Source organism: Aspergillus niger (assembly GCF_000002855.4).
Source record: "Aspergillus niger supercontig An02".
Lineage (NCBI taxonomy): Eukaryota > Fungi > Ascomycota > Eurotiomycetes > Eurotiales > Aspergillaceae > Aspergillus > Aspergillus niger.
This window is the reverse complement of record NT_166519.1, coordinates 3,364,934-3,388,904: the sequence shown is the minus strand read 5'-3', so window position 1 is coordinate 3,388,904 and position 23,971 is coordinate 3,364,934. Positions and strand designations below refer to the sequence as shown.

At 49.3% G+C, this 23,971-nt stretch overlaps 13 protein-coding genes across 13 annotated transcripts; 7 read left to right on the top strand and 6 right to left on the bottom strand.

Annotated features, from left to right (window-relative positions):
• Positions 1-570: 570 nt before the first annotated feature.
• An02g14040 (hypothetical protein) lies at positions 571-892 on the top strand (the record flags this gene model as incomplete). The annotated part of the gene is made up of 2 exons (XM_001400499.3): positions 571-723; positions 776-892. 2 exons carry the CDS (start codon positions 571-573, stop codon positions 890-892), a joined length of 270 nt encoding a protein of 89 aa, XP_001400536.1.
• Positions 893-1,114: 222 nt separating this feature from the next.
• On the bottom strand, positions 1,115-1,579 carry An02g14030 (hypothetical protein; the record flags this gene model as incomplete). The annotated part of the gene is made up of 2 exons (XM_059746784.1): positions 1,115-1,321; positions 1,352-1,579. 2 exons carry the CDS (start codon positions 1,577-1,579, stop codon positions 1,115-1,117), a joined length of 435 nt encoding a protein of 144 aa, XP_059605714.1.
• Positions 1,580-1,983: 404 nt separating this feature from the next.
• On the top strand, positions 1,984-3,288 carry An02g14020 (uncharacterized protein; the record flags this gene model as incomplete). The annotated part of the gene is made up of 8 exons (XM_059746783.1): positions 1,984-2,016; positions 2,119-2,209; positions 2,282-2,351; positions 2,522-2,556; positions 2,647-2,727; positions 2,819-2,938; positions 3,016-3,111; positions 3,152-3,288. The coding sequence occupies 8 exons, from the start codon at positions 1,984-1,986 to the stop codon at positions 3,286-3,288; spliced, it is 663 nt and encodes a 220-aa protein (XP_059605713.1).
• A 1,049-nt stretch (positions 3,289-4,337) lies between these two features.
• Positions 4,338-5,648, bottom strand: An02g14010 (hypothetical protein; the record flags this gene model as incomplete). Its single annotated transcript, XM_003188549.2, has 3 exons — positions 4,338-5,070; positions 5,219-5,278; positions 5,443-5,648. The coding sequence occupies 3 exons, from the start codon at positions 5,646-5,648 to the stop codon at positions 4,338-4,340; spliced, it is 999 nt and encodes a 332-aa protein (XP_003188597.1).
• Positions 5,649-5,902: 254 nt separating this feature from the next.
• Positions 5,903-6,295, bottom strand: An02g14005 (hypothetical protein; the record flags this gene model as incomplete). Its single annotated transcript, XM_059746782.1, has 1 exon — positions 5,903-6,295. The coding sequence occupies one exon, from the start codon at positions 6,293-6,295 to the stop codon at positions 5,903-5,905; it is 393 nt and encodes a 130-aa protein (XP_059605712.1).
• Positions 6,296-6,431: 136 nt separating this feature from the next.
• On the top strand, positions 6,432-8,210 carry An02g14000 (uncharacterized protein; the record flags this gene model as incomplete). The annotated part of the gene is made up of 9 exons (XM_059746781.1): positions 6,432-6,458; positions 6,551-6,604; positions 6,679-6,925; positions 7,024-7,120; positions 7,373-7,393; positions 7,537-7,626; positions 7,716-7,782; positions 7,869-7,987; positions 8,102-8,210. 9 exons carry the CDS (start codon positions 6,432-6,434, stop codon positions 8,208-8,210), a joined length of 831 nt encoding a protein of 276 aa, XP_059605711.1.
• Positions 8,211-8,546: 336 nt separating this feature from the next.
• An02g13990 (hypothetical protein) lies at positions 8,547-9,650 on the bottom strand (the record flags this gene model as incomplete). The annotated part of the gene is made up of 5 exons (XM_059746780.1): positions 8,547-8,665; positions 8,743-8,848; positions 8,900-9,118; positions 9,214-9,395; positions 9,557-9,650. 5 exons carry the CDS (start codon positions 9,648-9,650, stop codon positions 8,547-8,549), a joined length of 720 nt encoding a protein of 239 aa, XP_059605710.1.
• Positions 9,651-10,022: 372 nt separating this feature from the next.
• An02g13980 (uncharacterized protein) lies at positions 10,023-11,963 on the top strand (the record flags this gene model as incomplete). Its single annotated transcript, XM_059746779.1, has 6 exons — positions 10,023-10,174; positions 10,254-10,326; positions 10,385-10,718; positions 10,777-10,960; positions 11,043-11,070; positions 11,133-11,963. 6 exons carry the CDS (start codon positions 10,023-10,025, stop codon positions 11,961-11,963), a joined length of 1,602 nt encoding a protein of 533 aa, XP_059605709.1.
• A 1,342-nt stretch (positions 11,964-13,305) lies between these two features.
• An02g13970 (uncharacterized protein) lies at positions 13,306-15,728 on the bottom strand (the record flags this gene model as incomplete). Its single annotated transcript, XM_001400491.1, has 2 exons — positions 13,306-13,760; positions 13,826-15,728. 2 exons carry the CDS (start codon positions 15,726-15,728, stop codon positions 13,306-13,308), a joined length of 2,358 nt encoding a protein of 785 aa, XP_001400528.1.
• Positions 15,729-16,219: 491 nt separating this feature from the next.
• An02g13960 (uncharacterized protein) lies at positions 16,220-17,606 on the top strand (the record flags this gene model as incomplete). The annotated part of the gene is made up of 7 exons (XM_059746778.1): positions 16,220-16,320; positions 16,504-16,591; positions 16,713-16,807; positions 16,953-17,017; positions 17,168-17,224; positions 17,301-17,374; positions 17,472-17,606. The coding sequence occupies 7 exons, from the start codon at positions 16,220-16,222 to the stop codon at positions 17,604-17,606; spliced, it is 615 nt and encodes a 204-aa protein (XP_059605708.1).
• Positions 17,607-17,962: 356 nt separating this feature from the next.
• Positions 17,963-18,815, bottom strand: An02g13950 (uncharacterized protein; the record flags this gene model as incomplete). The annotated part of the gene is made up of 5 exons (XM_059746777.1): positions 17,963-18,051; positions 18,337-18,474; positions 18,570-18,622; positions 18,669-18,725; positions 18,775-18,815. 5 exons carry the CDS (start codon positions 18,813-18,815, stop codon positions 17,963-17,965), a joined length of 378 nt encoding a protein of 125 aa, XP_059605707.1.
• A 184-nt stretch (positions 18,816-18,999) lies between these two features.
• On the top strand, positions 19,000-22,680 carry An02g13940 (uncharacterized protein; the record flags this gene model as incomplete). Its single annotated transcript, XM_001400488.3, has 2 exons — positions 19,000-19,238; positions 19,311-22,680. 2 exons carry the CDS (start codon positions 19,000-19,002, stop codon positions 22,678-22,680), a joined length of 3,609 nt encoding a protein of 1,202 aa, XP_001400525.3.
• A 778-nt stretch (positions 22,681-23,458) lies between these two features.
• On the top strand, positions 23,459-23,971 carry An02g13930 (hypothetical protein [truncated ORF]; the record flags this gene model as incomplete). The annotated part of the gene is made up of 1 exon (XM_059746775.1): positions 23,459-23,971. A coding segment is annotated over one exon (513 nt), but the record flags the coding sequence as incomplete, so codon positions are not given.

Below are 23,971 nucleotides of genomic sequence, written 5' to 3'. Positions count from 1 at the left end.
TGCTCCGGATAATTTATCCCTGTAAGGATAGTTATGCCCCTTATGCGTGGCGCGTGAGCCCTTCCGCTGGGAATGTGAGACATGCTGTAAGTAGGAAGCATGGCCACACGCTATTAAGCTATTAGCAGGATATTGGTATTTAATGAAAGATAATAGACGTGATCTGTAGCCCTTCCAGGAACATAATAAAGATTGATGGGGCTCTGGAAAGAAAGAGACCATAGTCGATGTTGTTGACATCTTGTTGCTCTGCTCTGACTTCTTGATGAAGAGCATACCAAAATCTGTCGTCCTGGAATCCATGCCCATAGGTGAGCAGCATTCTTTGGGCCTTGTTTCCTAAGCTTTTAGCATGGGGACGCGACACAGTAATAACAGGTGCAAGCTCCCCCCTTGCTTCGCAGATAGCAAGGGGAAATAGAGCACTTATAAAGCAACTCACGTTTCGCTGCCACCCATGCAAGTGATCGCCTGCATGATATTGCTTGCTTGATTCTATCCTCTTGCCGAACTTGCGCGGTGTCCACTCCTTCGTTTTCAGACTGCCACTCATTTGATCAAATTAGCAAGATGCAGCTTTCCAATCTTTTCGTTACGGCTTTCGCCCTCCTCGCATCTCATGTCTATGCCCAGACAGGTTCCCAGGGTGTTGATACTGGAAACAAGTTGTGCACGGGCGCATGCCTCCCTAAGAGTTCCGAACTCCCCTGCAGCAAACCGGAGGTAAGCACATCCTTGATGCTGGGCATAAGGCCCTCATTAACTGTTATGACAGTGGCAAGCACAATTGGGTTGCTACATGTGCTGCCTCGATAATGATAATGCGGGGGGCTTTGCGGACAGTCTCCCTGATGACATTCTTCCTGATGACATTATTGGCGGCGACGATTGAAAATAACCAACATATCCACCATTTTATGTTCAGGATCAGTCGATGTTTCTCCAATAGAGATTATCTGGTTTCTTGTGCCGTCCTTCGAGAAGTATCCATAATCCGGCGCCCTGGGCATGTACATTATGTTGCAATGTGTTGTATTGAGAAGTCAGTCATAAATCAATCCTTGCTTGTAGTGTGTGTATTATGTTCGACTTTGAGAAGGAAAATGGCTCGTGTCTAAGGCATGTTCGTCACTGCAGATATTCCAGTAGTGTGGGTAGATTCGGTAAATAGTTCGTAGACTTGGGGTGTTTTCGACTCGGAGGCTCGTAGTTGGAAGAGTAGCGCGTGCGTAGGGTAGCCGGTACATTGGGCAACATTGACTGCAGATGGCCCTTCGACGACACACTGCGTCCGCTTAATAGATGCACAGATGCTATCAAACTATGGGCAATAAGAATTAGTTCCTATCACATTTTGGTTGTCATATTGGCCTATTTCGACCTTTTTCGCGTGGCTTTTGTCGGTTGCAGCACGCCTGTTACTGTCAGATACCGTAGCTCTTCGTTTCTGTGCCGAGTAGACAAATGCAGCCCTAGTCACGTCAGAGAGGATGTGCTTCCGCGACGCACCTAGCCAAGCACCTTCTCGTCCACTCCGCATTGCAATAAATCCTAGCTTTTCAAACCCTAGTGCTGGCATTTCATCATAATTCGTGCGCTGCTATCGTGTCCAAGCAAAGTCGTTCGCCGGTGCTAGTTCAACTTTTGAGATTTATCGATCGCTAAACCGTCTTGTCTTCTTCTGCGAGTGTTAATATCAACATAGACTCCTTGTATTTGAGATAGAGGAGCTCTGGATCTCGACCAATCGCCGTATTTGGATATATAAAGCGGATAGGTTGTGCACTGGGCAACGTCGTAGTTCACATAGAGCAAAGTTCAGTTGTTGTTGCCTTTACCAACAAGCCAAGTTTAGCCGATCGTGGCATAGTTTCCCACTCAATCTTATACCTCATTCTTTGTGTCTGGACTTCCATTCGACTGAGTTCCTTGTTCTTCGGCGACATGTAATCAAACATGCATCTGTTCCTGTCATCACCGACCATGGGACAAACCCGGCCGAGTGGATCAATCTGTGTAAGCAGCCTTCGGTTTTGATGGGGTATGACCCCACAGTGATACAGCTGCAGATGTAGGTATTCAAGGTATCTCCAATTTCTCGTATTGTCGAAGTCATAGGTGATCGGGTCTGCTGAGGTACGTTGGTCGAAGGGAAAGTGGAAATTGGCACATCTGCTCTGCGGACTCTCTGAATCTTCGTCAGCGCTAGGTTAGACAAGTTCGAATATCGCGATTTGTTTGGACACGGAAAGAGAGATAGTCATAGCGTCCAATCCCACAGGTAGTGATAAGTATATCTGTCGACAGAGACTAGGTCTTGGTCGAGCTTTCTGTAGCCTTCAGAGAGCGACGTAGAGTCCTCGAACCTCTTCACAACTAGTTATTTATCTAGGCTGATCCATGTCCAGACAAGTCAGTAATGGGTCCTTCAGTGCAATGACAGAGTTTGCATCGTTCTACTCTCATCACAGCCACATTCTAGCCTGCTGTGAGTCCGTCCAACTTTTCATGGGCGCACCAGGGCAGACCTTGTTGCGATATCGAGAGACATGAGAGGTACTTCGATCCGCGTGTATTGACGAGAAAAGATGAGAAATACCTGGGTCCTAGCTCTTCTCTGACGAGAACAGCCTGGAGCCAGAACAGGGAGGTTTGGTAAAGAAGCTAGGGGAGCAGAAGGTGAAATCCCTGAGCTGGATCTAGTTTATGGACAGGGGAGACGGATACGTAAACGTCATACAAGGGACGAGAAACCTTCATGAAAGTCTTTCTGAGGCTCATTCGATGCAGAATTTGACAACGGGCTGATGGCAAGAAGGAAAGAAAAGAAACGACGGGACGCTCGCAAGTTCATTTGACGGGGGATGGATGGAAATGATTTCCGGCTGGCAGAGCAAATGTGCTTGCCGTCCCTGGAAAGCTCTCGAAACTAACCTTGGTACGTTAGCTCTGTAGCAACTTGCTATTAGTCTGACGAATGAATCTGCTTTATTTACGAGGTCTTTATCATACGAGGTTCGCTTCAATTTGCCTGTTCTAGGCTTGAGGATCTCAAGCTTCAGTTTGAAGGGCAGAATTTGTGTCCACAGTGGACTCATCTACTAAGTTCCGGTACCTATTTTGAGTTCCCAGAAACACCTTAATGCTAAAGCATTCGCTTGTAAGCGGGTTACCAATGTCCAAATGTTGGATTCTTCAATGCAGGCCGTTAGCAGACATCAAGAGATGAAAGAGATTGATGGTAGGCTAAAGATCCGGTCACCGCTGGATAATGGCGTCACCTGCTAATCCACAGCAGAAGCTGCACCGGTTGCAGACACTCCTGCAGCTAGATAAACACATGTATTCAGTTGCTTGGCTAACATCTTCTTCGTCGTTCCTTGTTTGCTCTTTTGCCACCGCAACCTTACCATTGTAAGGCCCCCAAAAATTAGGCGTATCTATTCCATGTATATTGGATATAATGGAGAGTATGTAAATACAAACGAGGCACAGCCACGAACAAGATTTTATTCGGGCTATGATGCTAAATAAGTAGCTATGCTAGAGTAGTAGTAGTAGTATATATATATCAGGAGCAGAGAGGAAGGTGGGGGAGAGGTTCCTTTAGGATGTGAGCCGCATGTTATACTAAGATTCCAGAGATTGTATGACTTGCACCGCATAATTTTTGTAACTTATTCGCCAGCCAAGCTGTCTGTATGACGAGTGTATAGCAAATGAGGCGCTGCAAGTAAGTAGTGTCAATCTTCTTTTTTCGTTCAATGCATAACAAGACACACCCGTATTCATGTATGTGATTAGTCAGTTATACAAGTATACGGGGCATTCGGCAGGTTCGGCAGTACTGTTAGTCTTGGCAGCAGTGCAACGGCTGCTAATTAAGGCTGCACCTAGTATGTGACAGACACAAATACCCCTAGGTCGGTCTAGTGGTAGATCACAAGTTGATAGGTAGATCGTCACAAAATAACCGAGTCTTGTTCAGTTCTATATAGAAACACCCGCTTGTCTATACATATGCCCAAAGACCGTGTGGTATTAAGAATCTATTTAAGCATCCGCTGAGCTCAATGTCCAAAAGGAAGGTGCCGTTTCCACACCCATCATCCATCGCTTCGTAGTATTCGTGCTGACTCTAATGCATCTGTTGTGTTTTTCCCGCTCAATATTTGCATATACCAGAATGACTGAAAACAGAAGAACAAGAAAATTAAAATAATGCCTGAGGCTAGCCCATCTCATGATCCAAGTGCACAGCATCTGAGCGCTCGTAATTTCGACTACCATGTGTAACCTTGGTCGATTTGGAAAGCGTCAGAATTGTGACGGTATGATCATGAAGTCTCCTCCAGGGAACGGGCAGGTATGTCAGAGTTCGGTGAACCCAAGGCCGTCTTCAGAGTGGGCGTCTTTTCAATGGGCTTCTCATCCCATAGAGCACTGCTAGCGGGGAATATCGACCCATCGTTGGAGATATTAACGGCGGGCACATCTTCCACACTCACATGCACGTGGGGCACCACCAAGTCGAGCCCTTTTGTGGCGCTTGAGCAACCAGAAATCTGGGGCTTGTGCCGAGGGGGCAGTGGACGATAGGCCGAGTCATGCACGTAGCTCATATAGTCCGACCCATTGCTGCTCACCGACGATGCAGCTGTGGACGGCGTGTGCATCAGCGGTGGAACAGGCCCCGTAGCACTCCAGAGTGCCGACAGGCTTGTCGAACTGCGGTGATCAAACCGCGGGCGCCGAACAGGCATCATAGTGTCATCACGGTGAAACTGGGACAGGTAATTCCAAGCTTCCGATGACGCCAGAGAACTTGCACCGGACCCCATAGGTATCACTGGCTTCCATTCGGATGGATCCTGATCCGTCTTGGAATCATTCCATTCGCTGGGTATCCTGGAGATCGAGGATCTGGCGGCACCTTTCGTAGGAGTCATGGGTGCAACAATCATTCGAGGAGACATAGGAGGAGAGGCAGGTGGAGTTGTTGAGGAAGACATGGAGGAGTTCGATGAGAAGGAAGCCGAAAGCGGTTTGTGGGAGTCTTTGCGGCGACAACTGCAGAGATAATGTGTTAAGAAAATGAATGAAAGGAGAGAGCGAGAGAGCAACGAGACAACGGAAGGGCTAGGGGAACTTGTTGGAATTTAAACCAACAGTGGAGGCTGTGCATGTCAAGGCTGTGGCGCGATAAGGAGTCTCATACCTTTCACTACAATATAAAAGGGAATTGTCAGGCACTGTTATCTGCTTTTCGCACATGGCGCTGTAGATCAGTTAGCTTCGATTCTGAAGATAAGCGATCATTTGATATGCAAGGGGAATAAGCTACAAGGTTAACGGCGATGAGCGAGGATTGGCAAAAGCAACCATGCTGGGGAGAAGGCAGGACAAAGGATACTAGGAGATAGCATAGCATAACACACATACCAAAAGTTAAGAAAGCTAGCCGCCATCTCGGGCTGCCGGTCGTCCTCCAATTCCAACTGCTTAGTGACTTGTCCAGAGCCTAGTTTGGATATGGAGTGGTTGACCCAGGATGTGCCTCTCCGATGTAAAGCCGGTCGAGAGTTCCTCAGCTTAGGGACATTGGAGCCCGAGGGAGTGCGGCGATGATGGTTATTGCTTTGAGTCATGGATGGCGGTGAGGATCTGGTTAAATATAAATATGACACTGGACCAGAAGAAAAACCATCTATCTGAAAATAATTCGGCGATGGTACCTTGCGCCGAACCGCGCCAGTTGTGGAGCACGAGAGCTTGCCCCTATGGGGTCAGAAAGTATGAGGGATTTGCGTCTAGCAGGGATCCAACTGCACAATTGGTTGGACCAATGGTCTCGCACGGTAGTACTGGATGATATAGTTTCGTAATAATGCCTCGTCCTCGTTCAGCCGAAATGGCATGTGCCGAATGATTTGAGCGAAACGGCAAGGGAATACACGCCTGAGTGGTTTCTTATTTTTGAGGAAACCCTGGCAATGAGGCAAATATGTAGCGGGCGAACGCTAAATTCTTTGTAATGACAGTAACAACGATAAGCTTTTTTCCTTTCCTGCTCTGTGTGTATCTGCTGTGGCACCAGAATGGTCAGATAGGTCACAAATGAAACCAGTCTCACTAGTAGTACTACTAGAAGTTGGTGGCCGGCTGAGGGAGCGTTATCACCGGCCTCTGAGTGGGGAGAGATAAGGGACAACAAAGTAACAAACGGGTAACGGGTAATCGACAAACGAAAGAAAAAGTGAAAAGGATAATTATAGCTAGGTAGGGGGACATACATACCAAAGGAATAGCAAAATTCTGTTTTTCTTGCCCCTTTCTTTCTGCGATAAAATCCCTCTTTGTTCTATTTTCTCAGTTTGGCCCCTTTCTTATAAACCAGTGTGCCGTCTTCTCCAAGGTACACCGCACGTGCAATGGGCCTGATACCGAAAAGGGCGGGAGTAAGTAATGCTAAGCGGGATTATTGACCGGCGGTGATGAGAGTATCGTGCAGCCGACTGGAAAACAGAAAAATCGCTCGGAGAATAATTAGGCGATACTGAAAGAGGGATACCGAAGGGAGCACCAGATCACAGGCACCGGGACGGTAAATCAATTGTATAAGAATACTTAAGAGGTAGTCCGAGGAGTCTTCTTGTTGTGGTAGTCGAAAGATTCAAGGCTGTTTGCGTCTCTCACGATAAGAACACCAAGGGCAGAGAAAGCGAGCAGCCCGGTAGATATAACCAGAGCCGGAAAATCGATTCAAGCAACAAAAATTCTAGAACTCTGTTCCACCTACATGGGGAGAGCATGATGAGGGGGATTAGGTTAGCCTTGGTCACTGTTCACATCCCCCTCCCCCAAGGTGTCCCTCCATTCGGCCCATTACTAGTTACCGTGACCACTTTGGGTGACGCCCGAGCACGTCAGGGCCGGGAGGGAAGGCGAGACTCAGTTGAGTCACGCCATGATTGGGCGGGGGAAGGGAGTTCTAGACTACCGGACTGCCGTCTGCTGCCTGAGGCAGGCAGCACAACGCGCAATCGTCCCTTCTGAATGGGGAAAGCACACAACAGATTCGGCTTACCTCACCACCCATAGATGACCTAATCCACTCCGCGTACGGAGTATATGACTGGGGAACGTTGCAATGCTCCGCCGGAACGACTTTTTGACTTCTCCTTGTGGACAGACTATATTTAGCTGTCACTCTGGATCCGGTAGGGAGTGTATTGCGGATGGAAGACGAAGCACACAAACAGATTTTTCGTCCCCTCCGAATCCGTTGTTTTCTCTCGTTGTTCTTATATGGTACTCGTGCGTAAGTACAGTACTGCAGTGTTCTAGTGTTGGGGTCTCTTTTTATGTCCAGGCGGGGTATCATCGCGATAAGGTAACCATTGCCGCGTCCATCTTGTGCAGAGACCGGAACGATAAAAGCCCTTTCCATTGCCCCTCGAATCCTCATTTGGCTTTCCTTGAGATTCCGATCTCTTTTTTTCCTTAACCGACCGAACCACGCTTATCGGGGTGAAGGAATACTACGAGGACCTCTACCATTCGTCTCATGCGAATGACATGTCGTCGTCTTGGCTTGGCTGGATCTCTGCTACGCGGGGCTCTGAGGTCTGATCATCACTGCCGACCAGCCCAGTTTGTCACCTCAAATCGGGCAGCCATCGTCAACACGGAGCGTCAGCTGTAAAACACCCCAGCTCCACATCTGCTGGTCTAGACAGTGCCTTGGTGGCCGGACTCAAGGGGAACCAACCAATGCTTAACGTACAGGCTTACACATGGACTGTTTTTCCATCCAGAGCTCAGTCCTTTTCTGCAGCGCCGCCCCCCTAGTTGGATCTGTGCGGCAGGATCACCCGCCGTTAGATCCAATGAGTGAGCCCTATCGCAGTGCGGGAGCAGTGATTCGAAACTGGATGCCAGGGAGGCAGTTAAACTTGACTAGCAAACAAGGAAATGCCGACCCGGAGTTAATTCAATGGCCTTCTGTCGTTTCGGGATGGCCTATATTGTGTGACGCCATAAATGCCTCGAGTACTAGTTTTACTTTTTCTTAGCTAGCCTGTAATCGAGAGAGGCAAAGGAGGAGAAGGGGAGAAACTAGGCAGCAAGAAGAGTCGGCGGAGCCGATAATGGCCTGCTCAGGTGGCTATCGTCATGAGGCGAAGCAAAGCCGCGATGGTCAGAAATAGATGAGACAATTCTCTGAGGCAAAAAAAATATTCCATCCATATTTCGGCAGTCCCACACGGCAGCAAAGGTTTGAACAAAGCTCTACTATAATGCCATCAGTGACTGCAACGTTCAAACCAGTCTATGATGCCAACTGGGGATGGGGTCAATAATAGTGGGGCAATGTCACAGACTGACTGGCAACAACAGCGCAGACTATCTACTAGTACAGACCGATTATCCGGAGAACACTCAGTGGAAACCGACAGGTAGTTGTTTTAGTGCTGACTGGTGAATAATGGATTCTGCATCTGTAGAAAATAACAGAAGTGACACGTTCTCGATCGTCTGGTGGATCAAGCTTCTTCATCCATTAGCAAATATTTATACATCCGACGTTGAGATTGGATGTTACTAACTCGATGACGGATGGGGATTCCCACCCACTCGTTCCAGGGATCGTCCCCTTTTCGGCCTTGCCGCAACACATCACCATCTGAACTGAATATTCTGGATCTAGGGCTCCATAATTTGATAGGCGCACACATACACCTTCAGTGTCTCGACCATGGCGGTGAGTCTGAACTGCTATCAACAGAGCAAAAAGGATCGTCCATTCTCTCCCCTCAAGGCTAGGTCCTTTTAGCTGACGTTTTGCCTTCGATAGTCTAGAATGGATGTGAAGATTCTAAATTCCCACATTGCGTACACGTTTACGGAGTATTGCATGTCCAATTGTCTGTCCAATCTGGCCTGTTGCATTTTGTGCTTCCACGGCCCTGTAGATACCTACTACATCCGGGGCAAACGTTGTGTCCCCTCTGAAGCCTGTACAATGATGTATCTGCTCTACCCAACGGATGCACTTTTCGCGGGTCATTAATGCGAACTGAACTGAATTGGATAACTCAACAGGAGCTGGACAATGCTACTCTCACCATGCGATCGTCGCTCCTGCCTTGATTAAACCCGAGTCATTCAGTCTGTAGACCTATCATACGTGCTTCCTATCTTGTTACTTACTATCACATGCGACATTACCGCATCAGGGAAGAAAGGAGTAGCTATCCCATTTGCACACGGACGCTCATTCATGCCTCTTATCTCACTTATCGAAAACAATGACTCGCTGGATGCAATTTTTAAGGTTGTTATACCGTAGCTACTTCCGAGTTTCAAACTTTCTACACCGCAATTTCCACGAACTTAACCAGATTCGAGCCAAGAACAAGAAGTTAATTAGCATTGGAAGCTGATAAGATCCCACAAAGTCGAAGGAGGGGTAGGCATATGGATAAAGCTTACTCCGTAAGATTGTGCATGTCTCGTTGTCAAAAGAAAAGACATATGAGGATAATGTCATTACCTTTACGGTCTATTTCCTGTATGTTCACCATAAGAATAACGTTATGGTATTGAAGAATACCCAGTAGCATTGTATGGTTGGCAATCTCAACCATCTTGTCCTATCTCTGAAAGCTACAAGATCAATTCTGAGAGAATTGATAAGGGCAAACGCTAGCTTTTACTACTATCTCTGCCCAGCATTGTATAAGTTTGTATGTGACTTTGATACATGTCAACATGCGCTCTTCGGCAATAACTTCGTTGCGTTTGTGAGCTATCATGACACGTCTTCCGCGTGCGGAATATTGCTCAAAAAGGAAGCATCGGAGCCGTTTATAGCAGATGCCAGTAATTGCCGACCTTTGAGACTACTGCTAGTGGCCATTACCCCTCACACCATCTCGTCCCCTCTTTACCTTTCTCACATCATCCTACCTGAACATACAAATGGTTCAACGATCTTTCCTGACGACTTTATATTCAAAATGACCTTGTTTGGGGAGCTCAGCTATTTATCCTTGGCTAGTATAACTCTAACTGTATTTCTTGCCTACGTGATAGGCTGCATAGTGTATCGCCTGTACCTTAGCCCCATTGCGGCCTTCCCAGGCCCTCCGCTGGCAGCTGTGACTTGGTAGTAAGTTCTGTATTCCATTTTTCGATATGTGGACACTGCGAAGAGAGAAGCGGATGACGAAGCTGACTGAGCGCTTCAGCTATGAGTTTTATTACGATGCAATATGTGGTGGCCGGTATATCTTCAAAATCAAGGATATGCATAAGCGCTACGTGAGCAGAAACACCTCGTTGCGAAAATCACTATATCTAGTGACACTAAAATGTATAGGGGCCCATTGTTCGCATCAACCCCGAAGAGCTTCATATCGAAACATCGACCTTTTATGATGAGTTGTATGCACCCGGCGGCAAGAAGAAGAGAAATTTGAACCCCCAATTTGAACACCAATTTGGAGCGCCCAACAGTACCTTTGCTACCGTAGACCATGATTTACATCGCATGCGTCGTTCCGCTTTGAGTCCATTCTTCTCAAAAGCAAGTGTACGTCGGCTGCAGCCTGTCATATGGGAAAAGGTCGACAAACTTCTTAGACGTTTGGATGAATTTAAGAATACGGGCCAGCCGGTCCGCATGGATATTGCCTATGCTGCGTTTACCAATGGTATGGACGACGGTGAAGACAAGAACTCTCCCTTCAGGCCATATACTCACAGATGTAGACGTCATTATGGAGTACAGTTTCAACCACTCGCGCGACAGATTGCAGAAACCTGACTTTGGTGAGCCAGCTCAGGAGGCCGTTCTTGCTATGAGCAAAGTTGTGCATTGGATGAAGCACTATCATTGGCTCATCTATTTGGCGCAGCTTATTCCCCCATGGATTGTATCATGGATTAGCCCAACGTGAGTGCGATTAGATCCGTGTCTCTGCAAAATGGGCACACCAGGCATTGGAACTAACTATATAACCTGCAATGCATTAAAGGGTTGCAAACGTGCTTGAGGATGAACAGGTACTACTGCAATTACCTAGTTTTGCGTCAAAGCTTGAAATTTATTGCTAATCAGACTACAGTCCTTCACCCGCGAGAATGTGGCCCAGGTGCACCAAATCATGAACGATAAAGATAGATTAGGGGTTGGAAAGCAGTCAAAAACCATTTTCCATGATCTGCTAGCGAATCCGGATCTTCCAGTTTCAGAAAAGAGTGTCGAACAGCTTGGCCAGGAAGCCAAGATACTCGTAGCCGGCGGGACTGAGACCACTTCTTGGACTCTATCGGTTATCACATACTACCTACTGAGCCAACCGCATACTCTATCCCGCCTTCGTGCCGAATTGATCGCTTCCATCCCTGATCCTACAGCAAGCGTCGGTATCGAGGTGCTGGAGCACCTTCCCTACCTTACTGCCGTAATCCAAGAGGGCCTGCGACTATCCTATGGCTCTGTTGGCCGGCTGGCACGTGTATCTCCCGATGAAGCAGTGACATTCCATGACGAGAAGCGTGCAAAGGACTGGATAATCCCCCCGGGGACTCCTATGAGCATGAACTCTGTTTTCGTGCATCATGACCCCACCATCTTTCCGGAGCCAAGCAAGTTCAGTCCGGAACGGTGGATTGAGGCCGAAAAAGAAGGTAAAAGGCTTAATAGGTACCTTGTGTCCTTCACAAAGGGGTCTAGGTCATGCGTGGGTATCAATCTGGCCTATGCGGAACTCTATATTTGCGTCTCGAGAATTTTCAGACTATACAGCTGCACAGAGGACGAAATGAGTGGGAAAGGGGGATGGTTGGAGCTCTTTGAGACATCCAACGAGGATGTAGAGTTCGCGACTGATATGTTCATTCCTGCAACCAGGCAGGGAAGTAAAGGCGTTAGAATGCTTGTCAAGGGTATTTGATGTTTATTGGCTACTAATTACGATGTAATGGAGACGAATACTATTGGCAGCAGAGTATATACCACCTTCTACGCTCTATTGAACACATCCAGTTTTCAGTGCATAATTTAGCGACCTCGTGTTCGCTAAGTTCCACTAATATCAACAGCGAACAAAAGCCTTCCTCTCTCTCCCTTAGATACCTCGAACCTGGCCAGAATCCTTCTCTGCACTTGAAATTCTCGCAAGTAACCCCACCATCATACATACATACACCTTCGCAGGACAGGTTATTCTACACATGAATTGTTCCGGTAGCACCATCTCTTACAACCAACTGGGAAAACAGACTACACATCCACTCCCCGGCCAGACTACGTAGCTTGCCTGTGTCTCCATTCTTGTCTGATCTGTTTATGTAGACCGTGACGGTAACACAAACCATGCAACACAGTCCCACTGCCATCACTATGAGAGATATCTATTAAATTTAGTATTATGTATCACCCACCTAGTACTTACTAGTTCAAACTCTCCTGTCCAATCAAGTTAATTCTTTACCGCAGTCAATAAGTAAATATCACACCCTCCTAACGCCTTTCAGCGATAAAATCAATATAATCATTAATCATTGCAATGCACGTAAGATTTCCTTCCAACCTGCTTTATTATTTCCCTTCTATTTCTTATAAATCTTCCTACGGTTCGGGTCTAACTATGCACATCGCCACCAACTCCTGCAGTTTCCACCATGGTGCAGGAGCATATGAGAGTTCACCTGCGATGGGAGTGTAATCGATGTCCCGTGCCAATGGGCGTCTCACATATGCTGCAATAACGATTGGGCTGGGAAAGGTGTTTCGGTCTCACAAGTACAAAATACTACTTACTATCTATCTACTGTATCTCCTGGGTGTCGCGTGCCATTGGCACGGACATTTCGGGCTGGATTGCAATTTAGCTAAATGCTGTACGCCGTGGTTGGTCGGTTGGTTTTTGAGGGATTTTGGCCGTGGGGCTGTGCGTTCGTTCGCTGCTTCGCTGCTTCTCTGCTTTTAGTGTTGGGGGGTTTGCGGGCGTGAGCCGGTATGGTGTGCATGGTGCATGGTGCATGGGCTCGGTAGTAGGTGTATAGTTGGTTTAATATGATCAAGTTCGCCCCGGCAGGCATATTTATTACTTTACAGTTTGTCCGTATGATATTACGTATGATATGCTTTGAGCCATGTGATTAGAGACGATGGTGTAGATGTAATAGTGGGTATCTTTGGCATAGAAACATAAAGACGCCGGAGCAATAGAATACTAATATCCACTCCGTCTTTTTTTCCAGGTCGTCGAGCCTGGAAGGGAAGAGGGGAAATCATTTATCGACATCCATTGGATCGCCCACGGTAGCTGCAACGGGGGTGGCTGTTGGTGTGGGTGCGGAAGCGGGTGCAGCTGCAGCTGAAGGGCTGGATGTAGATGGAGGAGCCTCTCCGGTGGAAGTCTTTGCTTCGTTCTCTTTCTCTTTTTTTTTTTCTGTTTTGTCAGTAGTAGTGGTGGCCTCGTTGTTAGCGCCTTTATCGCCCTTTCCGTTCTCTTTTGCTTCTTCTTCTTTTGCTTCAGGGCCGCCGAGGAACCGCGCCGGTACTCCTCGCGCAGCGACTCCGACAGGACCAACGTAGCATCCCAGCATCGGGCTCCAACTGTACTTTTGTGCCACCGTATGTCGGATTTCATTGTAAGCATGTGAGTTTGCGAAGGGCAGGGAGGTCTCGGGATCCCGATAGCGCGAGGGAAGTGATGTAATAACGCAGAGGGATGAAGAGATTTCTGTTTTGCTGTTAGCATGTCCAATGTGTTCGTGCATGCAGTGGAGGTATAGGTGCATTCCATACTGGTTAGCCTAGGAGGTTTCTTTGCGTTGAAGTAGATACTGAACTCGCGACTTTGGGCGGTCTTGTCATCAAAGTTCTCCAACACCGTAAGGGTTCGTCCTGTTTGCTCGATAACTGGAGGGGCCTCTGGAACCTCCGGTTGTGGGGTTTCCTCAGTCACAACAACTGGCTGGTCTGTATGCACCTCCGGAGCCTCTTGGCCCGGTTGTGTTTGATTGGACGTCTCCTTCTGCGGGTTAGTCTGCGAAGGGGCGACAGTAACATCTGGTACTGTAGTAGGAGACAGCTCCTGCTGCATCCTAGCAGGCTCAGATACAGCTTCAGCGGCTGCGGTTGGGTCAGGGACTGTTTCCTTCGATGCGTCATCGGACTTTGCGGCCGCAGATGGTGGATCTCGGTCAGGCTGCTGTTCGGATTCTAGCGTAGGCTTCTCGCCAGACTGCTGCGACGTGGGCTGTTGAGCGTCAACTGCGTGTATAGTGTCGTCTTTTTGTTGTACATTTGGCTTCTCATCTGACGTGCCCTCTTCCGGAGCTGCATCTGGAGCCTTGGTCTCAGTAGCTTCCTCTTTCTTTTCATCTTCGACTTTTGATGAACCTGATTCTGGCACTGCTTCTGTAGCAGACTCGTCGTTGACTGCAGTTGTGGCAGGCTGTACAGGATCAGCAGCAGCAGGAGCCTCTGTGTTCACCTGAGAGGGGGTGGGTTCCTCCATTGGCGTATCGGTGGGTTCATTCGTGGGTGCCTTCTTTGGCGTATCTGTGGGTGCCTCCACTGGTGTATCAACGGGTTTCTCTTGGGATATTGCGCCATTGGTCTGAGTGGGCTCAGAGCTTGTTTGCTGCTGTTCAGGGTTTTGGTTCGGTTTTGCAGGCTCTCCGTCGCCGGATGTTTGTGGTAGCGTAGAACCCTCAGTTTGGGTGGGAGGAGGGGCTGTTTGCGACGTGGCAGAACCAACAACAATAGGATTCTCGGTCGGGTTTTGCTCTATCACAATTTTATTCTCTTTGTCCGTCTTCTTGCTTTTCTTGCGTGTATTATTATCCTCCTTCTCCGGTTTTGGCGTTACATCAACCTTGCCAATGCGCGTTAAGCGACCATTAACCCAGGTTGCTATGCCACTCCAGTACGACATAACCGGACCTTCAAGGCGGCGATTTTGAAGGGCCTCGATCTTCGCACGTCTTTCTTCAGCCTTCCTCTTTTCCATTTCTTCCCATCGGTTAAGACTCTTGCTGTTATGCCTCTCCACCCTTTCGGCTTCTGCAAGACGCTCGGCTTGCGTCATCTCCTTCGGCTTGAACTGGGCCTTCCTTTTAGCTGCCTCCTCCATGGTGGCAATGAGGCGGATGCGCTTCTCTTCGCTGTCCTTCAGGCGTGCATGCGTAAGTTCCTTGTTCTGCATAGTCTGGCGACGAGAGGATGATCGCGTGGGCCCTTCTTCCGGCGTGGGGATCCATGAGATACGCTCTGACTTCTTCTTGGGGCGAGGAGTAGGCACTGTAGACACAGCAGTAGGATCGATTTTCACCTTCTTGCTGGCTATCTTGAATCGAAGGTCTTCTCGCGCTCTCTTTTTTTTCTTCTCTTGTCGCTCCTCCTTCTGTAGTTGTTGCTCCCCTTCCATGTCGTCAGCTCGAGACTCAGGTCCTTGATCATCCTCATCATCCGAGGAAGACTCGAAGCGCATATCATCCTCTTCTCCCCCTTCTTCCTCCACATCCATCGCAAACTCGTTGTCATCCTCCACTTCCTCGAACAAGAGCGCAAGATCATCGTCGGCAGCGGCGTCCAGGAGAGCTGACATATGAAGGCCGGCTGTGCTTCGCTTCGCACGCCCCTGAATGAGCGACTCGACTGGCGCCTCCTCCGGGGAGGAGGGGCTTTCGTAATCATCTGCCATTGTTCGTGAGGACCGTTCTTGATTCAAACTCGGCGATTGAGAAACATTAGTCGTTTATCGGAAGCCGACCGTAAAATCACGATAAAACGCGAGTCCGGTCGGGCGCGTATGGGATCGGCCAAGCGTGATACTTTGTGGTAAGATTGCTCATTTAATTCATTATAGAAGAAACGTAGAAGCCAGTTGTTCCTCAGACACCGCTAATGGGTGGAGAGCAAAGGGAGGCAGAAAGAGAGTTGGACCTAGATTCCTTAGTCTTATTGTTGCAACGGAGCTCTGGCAAGGCGGTGCCGGAAATCGTTGCAGATACGGCGCCAGGGCAGTGGCGGGTGGGCAACTGATGCCTCAGGTATACACATGATCACGTGATTTATATGAGATGAGTGAAAAGACAGAACTTGGGTATCACCAATATTTGTGATGGAGTAATTCTAATTCACGTAGCAAGACACTCTGTCTGGGCTTAGAATTTCGAGCTACCTGATACGATAATGAGATTTGAGGGGCATCCCGAGTCTTCCGGGCAGGGACCACAAGCATCCAGCCCGACCCGAGAATACTCTGGGTCAGGTACCGCGTTGCACAAGTTCCTGTAAGTAGCAGTAGCTGCAGAAATATTGGCTTGAAATAAGAAAAGTGACAACCATATCCATAGTAGCCTGTAGTTTGACCCCGCACGATTGGCTTACCGCCATGATTGATTAGCTTGCTGTATGTCATGACGGATCCTCAAGGGATGTGGCACGGTTTACTCAGTAAGTACTCCGTAGTACAGACTACAGGCAGCGTTCCTGCATAAGAGTTCCGCCGATGACTTCACATCTTTAAGAAATTCCCCTTACAATATCCATCCCTTTACAACAGTATGTCTTATCCCTTGCATTCTAGTCTTCATCATTCACTGCCCCCACGAGAGGGATTTGACACATTTGCCCTAGAAGCAACTGGTACTCAATATATATTCCATGGTCATGACAAATGTAGCTCAATTCTAGTAGTATACAATTTACTCGGAATGAAGCCAGCGGTGGAGTGTTTAGTAAAACAGCTTTCAGATTTTCCAGCCATGTGCCGATCCAGTAAGCACCATGAAAGGCAGGTCATCCGACAAGCATACTTATTGCCACAATCGAGGGGGAAAAGAAGAGAGGTGATCAATGTCAAAACACATGACGGACGGTGGAATGCGGGGTCTTAGGACGTTTCAGAGTGCCAATCACCCAGAACTGGGTCGCATCCCTCCCCGTTTCAGCTCCGACATCCTTACAAGGATGTCCAAAAGGCCATTGGTATGCTTTTCATTGCCGTATGCGTGAAGGTTTGATCCGGATTAGGCGTAGACAGTGGTGCCGCAATAATAATAATATATATGGATTCACCTTGCTTTCAAATTGTATCGCTTTGCACTGTGACCTTACCAGATTAACTGTCATCTGCAGTGATTTTCAGAAGTGAAACTGATTTGTTGAACAATCCAGGACAAAGAAAGTTGTCTTGTAAGACTGTCCACTGGACCACACTGGACAGTAGTCATAGAATGTTGATGCTATCCAGAAGCATCGACTCCACCAGGGCCTGATCTCTTTCCGCTTTTAGAATTCTACACCCTCTTGAGAGAGGAATGGTGGAACTCTACTGAGTACTCGGTGAGTACGAGACCATAAGATCCAACTCTAATATCCATATCTACGTGATAAATGAGACAAAATATTGAAAGATATAGTAAGCACTATGGAAGTATAGCGACAATTATCCATTATCGCTGACAAGAGACTATTGCGAGAGAGCCGATCATGGATTTGTGGAAGGCTGAGGGTGGAACATGCGCTATTTAGGAGCTTCTCGAAAATCGGATTTAGGAGGGGGATTGACCGATGAACCGAACGGACAGGCTTGACCCTCTCTTTTTTTTCCCCGGGGGTTCGAGCAAAAGCAGCAGAAAATAATGGTTGATCGCCAGCTGGGCAGTGGGCACGAGCACCAAGGGATGAAGATGGGGATGAGGATGAACAGGGAAGGATCCTTCACCAATGTTAAGGTCGAAAAGACCACCATTATGAGGGTCATTCCCATCAGAGTCAGGAAATTTAGACATTTAATTTTCATGCATTTCACAGGCACACTTTCTCGAGTAATAAGAAAAAAGAGAATGGGTGAACCCGACCGGCCAACCAGAGGAGTGGATATGACATGCCCCCGGGATCCGGCAAACCTGAGCTCCCCAACTAAGTAAACTAACCGCCTTCCTCCTTCTCTCTCGAAGTCTCTTTTCCACCACCTTTTACCTTTTCCCTCCGCGCCGGTGCAGCTCTACTCTCTTCCCCTTCACCAACATCCACCGCCATCTATTCTTCTTCCTCCTCCTTCTTACGCCTCCTCTTTTCATGCACCCCTTTCCTGTCTTACTCTCCAATCTCTTCCCTCTTCCCTCTTCCCCCAATTTCTTCTCTTTTGAGTAATCCTTCAATTCAGTATCCCTTTTAGTATCGTCCTATCGTCGGTCTTTTCCATTCTTGTATCTTTTTCTGGCTTCTGCCCGAAGCCGCGCAATTTATTCCAGCCACCCTAAAAGAGTCCAGCGACCCTTTTCGGCTTCGCTTTCATCCACCCCCGTACATCACGACCTTCGCGTTCCTTTCTTTCGCTCTCCTCCCAACCACCCCCCCTCGCTCGATAATTTTCCCATTCAATCTCCTCGTGTCCTTGCGGTCATTTCGAGCGGGTCCTTGCGGGTTAGCGATATTTTCTGAACACTCGGGACCTAATCACTGCGGTGGATCGTGGCAATCGAATCTGGCCACTAGTCCAGAGATTATCATTACCCAGGGTGACAAAGCTGACTGGGCCTCACGCTTAACGGACAACTATTGACAACTACTACTCCATCGATCTCGCTGTCTCTCTCCTATTTCCTGAGCATCCGTGCTCGTTCAAGCTTACGTATTCTTTCGGACCCAGTCCTCCGTCAACCCCGCCACGAGCACATCCACATACCGGCTGGACGCACAGAACGCTGGCTTCCTCGAGCGTCGAACTATACGTTCACTGATCAATCGTTTCAGTGTTGATTGCCCCGGTGCTCTCCATTGACACCGGCTCTCAATTATCGAGGTTTGGTTTTCAACAGACCGAACTGACACATGATCCTCGTGAGGCAACCCTTCGATTGAGCAGCATCTTTACCGACCCGACAACTGCATATCATTACTTGTATTCATACACAAGGTGTCCGGTGTCCGCCTTCGTTTGAGGTGGAGGGAAATAATTCATAATGCTCCCTGTTTCACGACCGGATGGTCATATGAACCTCAACTATATTCCGACCACTCAACCAATGTCTGGAACCAGTACAGGGCGTAGCTCTCCCAGTGATCTGTCTGGATCTGCTGCCATCAAGTCGCCATTTGGCCCATCGAATGGTCTGAATGGAGCCGCAGGCTCAATTGGCGGCGCGAGGCTAGGGGCTGGATCCCCTTCTCATGAACTTGGGGCTCGTTTGTACTCTAAACGGTAAGCACTCTAGCTATTTCGATGCGCACATTCCGTTCCTCGCAGACTAATGCCTGTCATTTCCTAAATTAGAGCGCGAGAGATCCAGGCAGAGGAAGGCGTTTCACCCAGTATCTGGGGTCCGCCGACTAGCGGTCATTCAACCCCTCTTCGCGAGAATATCCCGGAGTCCCCGAGCCAGGAAGGATTTCCGGATCTGGTGCCTACCTCCAGCGGCTCGATCAATAGCCCTGGTCGGAGAGCAAGAGCTGGTACTGTTCCCTCAAGATTTTCGCCCGTCGGTGCATTGAATGAGGTGAACCTTCAACAACCATATATCCCCCAGACGTCCCGCCCCACGCCGTCAACCAGCCCTTTCCGTCCATCCGGCGTTTCCGGTATCGATACAGGCGCGAAGACCGCAACTGCCCCTGGTGGGGGCAGCGCGGGTTCCCTTTCGCGTCTCCGAGCAGGTTCTATGCCCCAGAGAGCAAACTTTCTGGGCTCTGCCGGTCCATTCGGACCGTCTCTGTTCTCTACTAGTTGGGCCACCGGGCGTGAGCGCGCGACAACACTGACAAGCATTCGTTCTTCTGAAGGACCTGCCTCTCCCAGCCAGTCGTCATTCTCCAGGGACGGGCTTGCGGATACTGATGTGAAAACGCTAGACTACTTGGGCTTGGCGGAGACACCGCAACAGGCACGAGCTACGCTTGTGCGGCCTGATGTTAATATGCTCCTTCAACAGCAGCAGCAACAGCAACAGCAGCAACAGCAACAACAGTCTTCCTTGCCCCCTTTGCTGGCGGAACTGGCTATGATGAAGAATAACAGCCGCATCCGATCGTATTCGGTGAACGCGAAGGAGAAGTATGCTGATGACGAGGACCTGGAGTACGAGAGCCGCTACTCGCAACTTCCCTCTGGCACCGTTACTCCTTCTGCGGCTGCAACAGCAGCCCAGTTGGCCGCAACCCAGGCTCAGATTCATCAGCACAACCTTGCGGTACAGGCATTTGCCAACCACGCTTCTGCCAGCCGACCCCGTGCCAGGACCGCTGGAATCTTGGAGGCTCCTCCCCAGCGCTCGTCGATCCGCAATTACCTCGCTACTCCTTCGCGTCTCGAGAACAGCTTTAGCGCTGCCGATCTTAACATCGCGGAAGGCGGAGAATATGATGAGCTGTCGGAAGCTGTTCAGCTCATGCATCTTGGTGGAAGTGGCGCGCCTAACGTGGGAATGCGGCAAACGGGAGAGTTGGCGGATGAGAATAATCAGGATGGTCCTACACGTGCTTTGTGGATTGGCAGCATTCCTGTTTCCACCACGGTCACGTCTCTGGAGGCGATCTTCAGCCTGTACGGCAAAATCGAGTCTACTCGCGTACTGACCCACAAGAACTGTGGCTTTGTCAACTATGAGCGCATTGAGAGTGCTATTCAGGCCAAGTCACTTCTCAACGGAAAGGAGATCTTCCCTGGCGCTGGCCCTGTCCGGATCGGATATGCTAAAGTTCCTGGCACTTCCGCCTCTGGCACGCCCGGCGTCAACGGAGCCCAGTCTTCTCCGACTCCTGACCCGAGCATGAACGGACCTGATGGTATTGTGAGACCGGAGAGCGGTACTAGCATTCCGCATATACCATCTCTTTCTGAGCTGCAGCCGGAAATGGCACAAATTGTCACCGAGTTTGGGGCCACGGAAGACGATGCTCACAACATCAGCGCTAGCATTCATCGCGCAATTGCCTTTGATGCATTTGAAGATGAGATTCCTCCCATCGCCGAGCCTAGCCAAACTAGGATGTTCGACGCCCCGCGGCTCCGCGATATTCGCAAGAGGATTGATAACGGAGCTTGCTCGGTCCAGGAGATTGAGGAAACTGCCGTTGCGATGCTGCCGGAAATCGCAGAGCTCTCGTCGGATTACCTCGGAAACACTGTCGTCCAGAAGCTCTTTGAATTTTGCTCGGAACCAACCAAGGAGCAGATGCTCGGACCCATTGCGCCTCACCTTGCTGAAATTGGTGTCCACAAGAACGGAACTTGGGCCGCACAGAAGATCATTGATGTGGCCAAGACTCCGAACCAGATGCAGATGATCGTTGATGCTCTGAGGCCATACACCGTTCCGCTTTTCCTTGACCAGTACGGCAACTATGTTCTCCAGTGCTGCCTGCGTTTCGGTGCTCCGTTCAATGATTTCATCTTCGAGACGATGCTCAGCCGGATGTGGGAAATCGCCCAGGGCCGCTTCGGTGCTCGGGCCATGCGAGCATGCCTTGAAAGCCACCACGCCTCGAAGGACCAGCAACGCATGCTTGCCTCAGCCATTGCTCTCCACAGCGTACAGCTTGCGACGAATGCCAACGGGGCTCTGCTGTTGACGTGGTTCTTGGATACCTGCACTTTCCCCCGACGTCGCACCGTGCTTGCACCGCGCCTGGTTCCTCATCTCGTGCACTTGTGCACCCACAAGGTCGCCTACCTAACTGTCTTGAAGGTGATCAATCAACGCAACGAACCAGATGCCCGTGAGATAGTGTTGAAGGCCCTCTTCTTCAGCCCAGGCGACGAGGTGCTGGAGAAGATCTTGAGCGACCAGACATCGGGCGCGACGCTGATCTTCAAGGTTCTTACCACGCCTTTCTTTGATGAGTCTATGCGCGCAGAAGTGGTGAAGAACGTCTCCAAGGTCCTCACTAAGCTGAAGGCAACTCCCAGTCAAGGCTACAAGCGCTTGATGGACGAAGTTGGCCTGTCGTCTCGGGGAGGTGCTCGCGATAATCACCACGGACGTGATCATGTTTCCAACCCGGACAAGCAACAGCACCGCCCAACCTCCCGGCAGGCGGCGTCAAACTACGGCTCCCAGCAGTCCATGGAACGGCAGTATGGTGCGCAGTTCCCTACCATGCTAGGTCCAGGTCTGGACGCAACCAGGCCCGTTGCCTCTGAGCAGCAACCCAATCCCGCTCCTTTTGATCCATACAGTATCAATGGAATGAACAGCATTGGTTCTGCTGGTGGTCTCAATCCTCTCAACGGGGTTGGTGGAGTTGGTGTCAATGGTACCGGCTTCGGCCAGGAGCCCTTGGCGCCTTTGACCCAGCAACAGCTCCAGTACCAGGCCTACTTGGCTGCCCAGTCCCGGGGTCTCTCCCCCTCGGGACTATACCCCGGCCTAGGAAATTCCAGCTTCGGATACCCGGCTGGAACGCCTTCGGCTGACAGTCTTCGGGCTCTGCAGACCCCGGGTGCTCCCTTGGCTGGCGGTCCTGGCCAGATCAACCCCAGCTCTATGATGAACCAATCGACATTTGCCCCCCAGCAATTCAGCCCTGTTATGAACTCCGCCCCGATGTATCAGTATCCTTCCCAGTTCTATTCCCAAGCGCAGCCAGCTCAGACACAGTCTGCGGGTGGACGACGTGGCCGTGTGAGTCATCCCCAGCATATGTGAGAGCCTACGGCTTACCTGGGCGACCGACGCTAATGCGGATTGATCTCCAGCATTGAGGCTTACTTATAACTCTTTAATTCGCCATTGACTTCAACCTGATGTATAAAGTTTTGCCCTTACCCTTTTTTCGATTTCCGGGATACAGAGAGTAGTATGGCTATAACGAAATGACCCTTGTCACACCTAGACCGACGCTGGATCGTCTTGGAAACGGAGGAAGGAGGAACGAGATGAGAAAAAAGTGTTGTGATTTTTGTCCATTTGAGAGCATAGTGGTGTTGCCTTTGTCATGTCAATAAGCATTTAAGTGATTTCTGCCACCTTGTGGCTTGGTTATATGTTTTTTTCTTTGCCATAATTCTGTTGGATATGAGACCAGACGGTATTGTTTATTTTTTATTATTCGGTCACTTGGGGAGTGGATGGCCCAGCCTAGCATATGAAAACGATGGCCTGCGTTGGCATGATGCTGAGTCCGGCTGTCCAAGTTATTGAGCTGTGCTCCACTGGTTGTGGCTGGAATCACACATTATAAGCTTATAGTGAGAGACTAGTTACAGGGATAATCGATCTTTAAGCCATATGTATATTGCAATGATCGTTGTAATTATTCCGATAAGAACTCGCCAATCTCCCTAAGCATTTGGTCACTACCATATTGAAACCCACCTTCCATTTCATTTTCCTTCCCAAAATTTGAACCGTCACAATGATGCCACCCCCCTAAGCCAGAACACATATAAATTCGAGTAATCCCCTGGTCCAACCCGGACTGACCATGGCCATCAAGTCTTCAATACTTTACGAAAACCCCAGTGCCACCGCCTTTGTGGTCGATATTCCCAGCTCCATCGCGCAAGCACAAGCGCTTCCAGGACAGGACTTTCCGCCATCACGACCCCATCCAGCCCCTTCTGCTTCAGGATCTTATCATGGAGGAAGAGTTCTTTTATCTTCCACCCCTCTAAGGGAACCTTATCCATCGTCAACGGAGCCCAAGACTGAGGCTGCGCGGGCGAGGGTTCTAGAGAGAATCCCGCTTTCCGAAAGACGCTATCACTCCGAGCTCATCGAACCCCTGGTGACTGAGAAGCTAACGGAGCTTAATGCAGCACTCGAAAATAACAATGAGTGGTGCCTGCCTCGTATCATTGTAGATAGCGATGCACAAGGCAGCCCGGGTGATCCAACCCAGGGTGGATATGAGCAGATTCAGCCAGGGAAGAGGAAACGACAACGCAGCATTGCCGCATGTTCATGTTCATGTCCAAATCAAGACTCTGGCTCTACC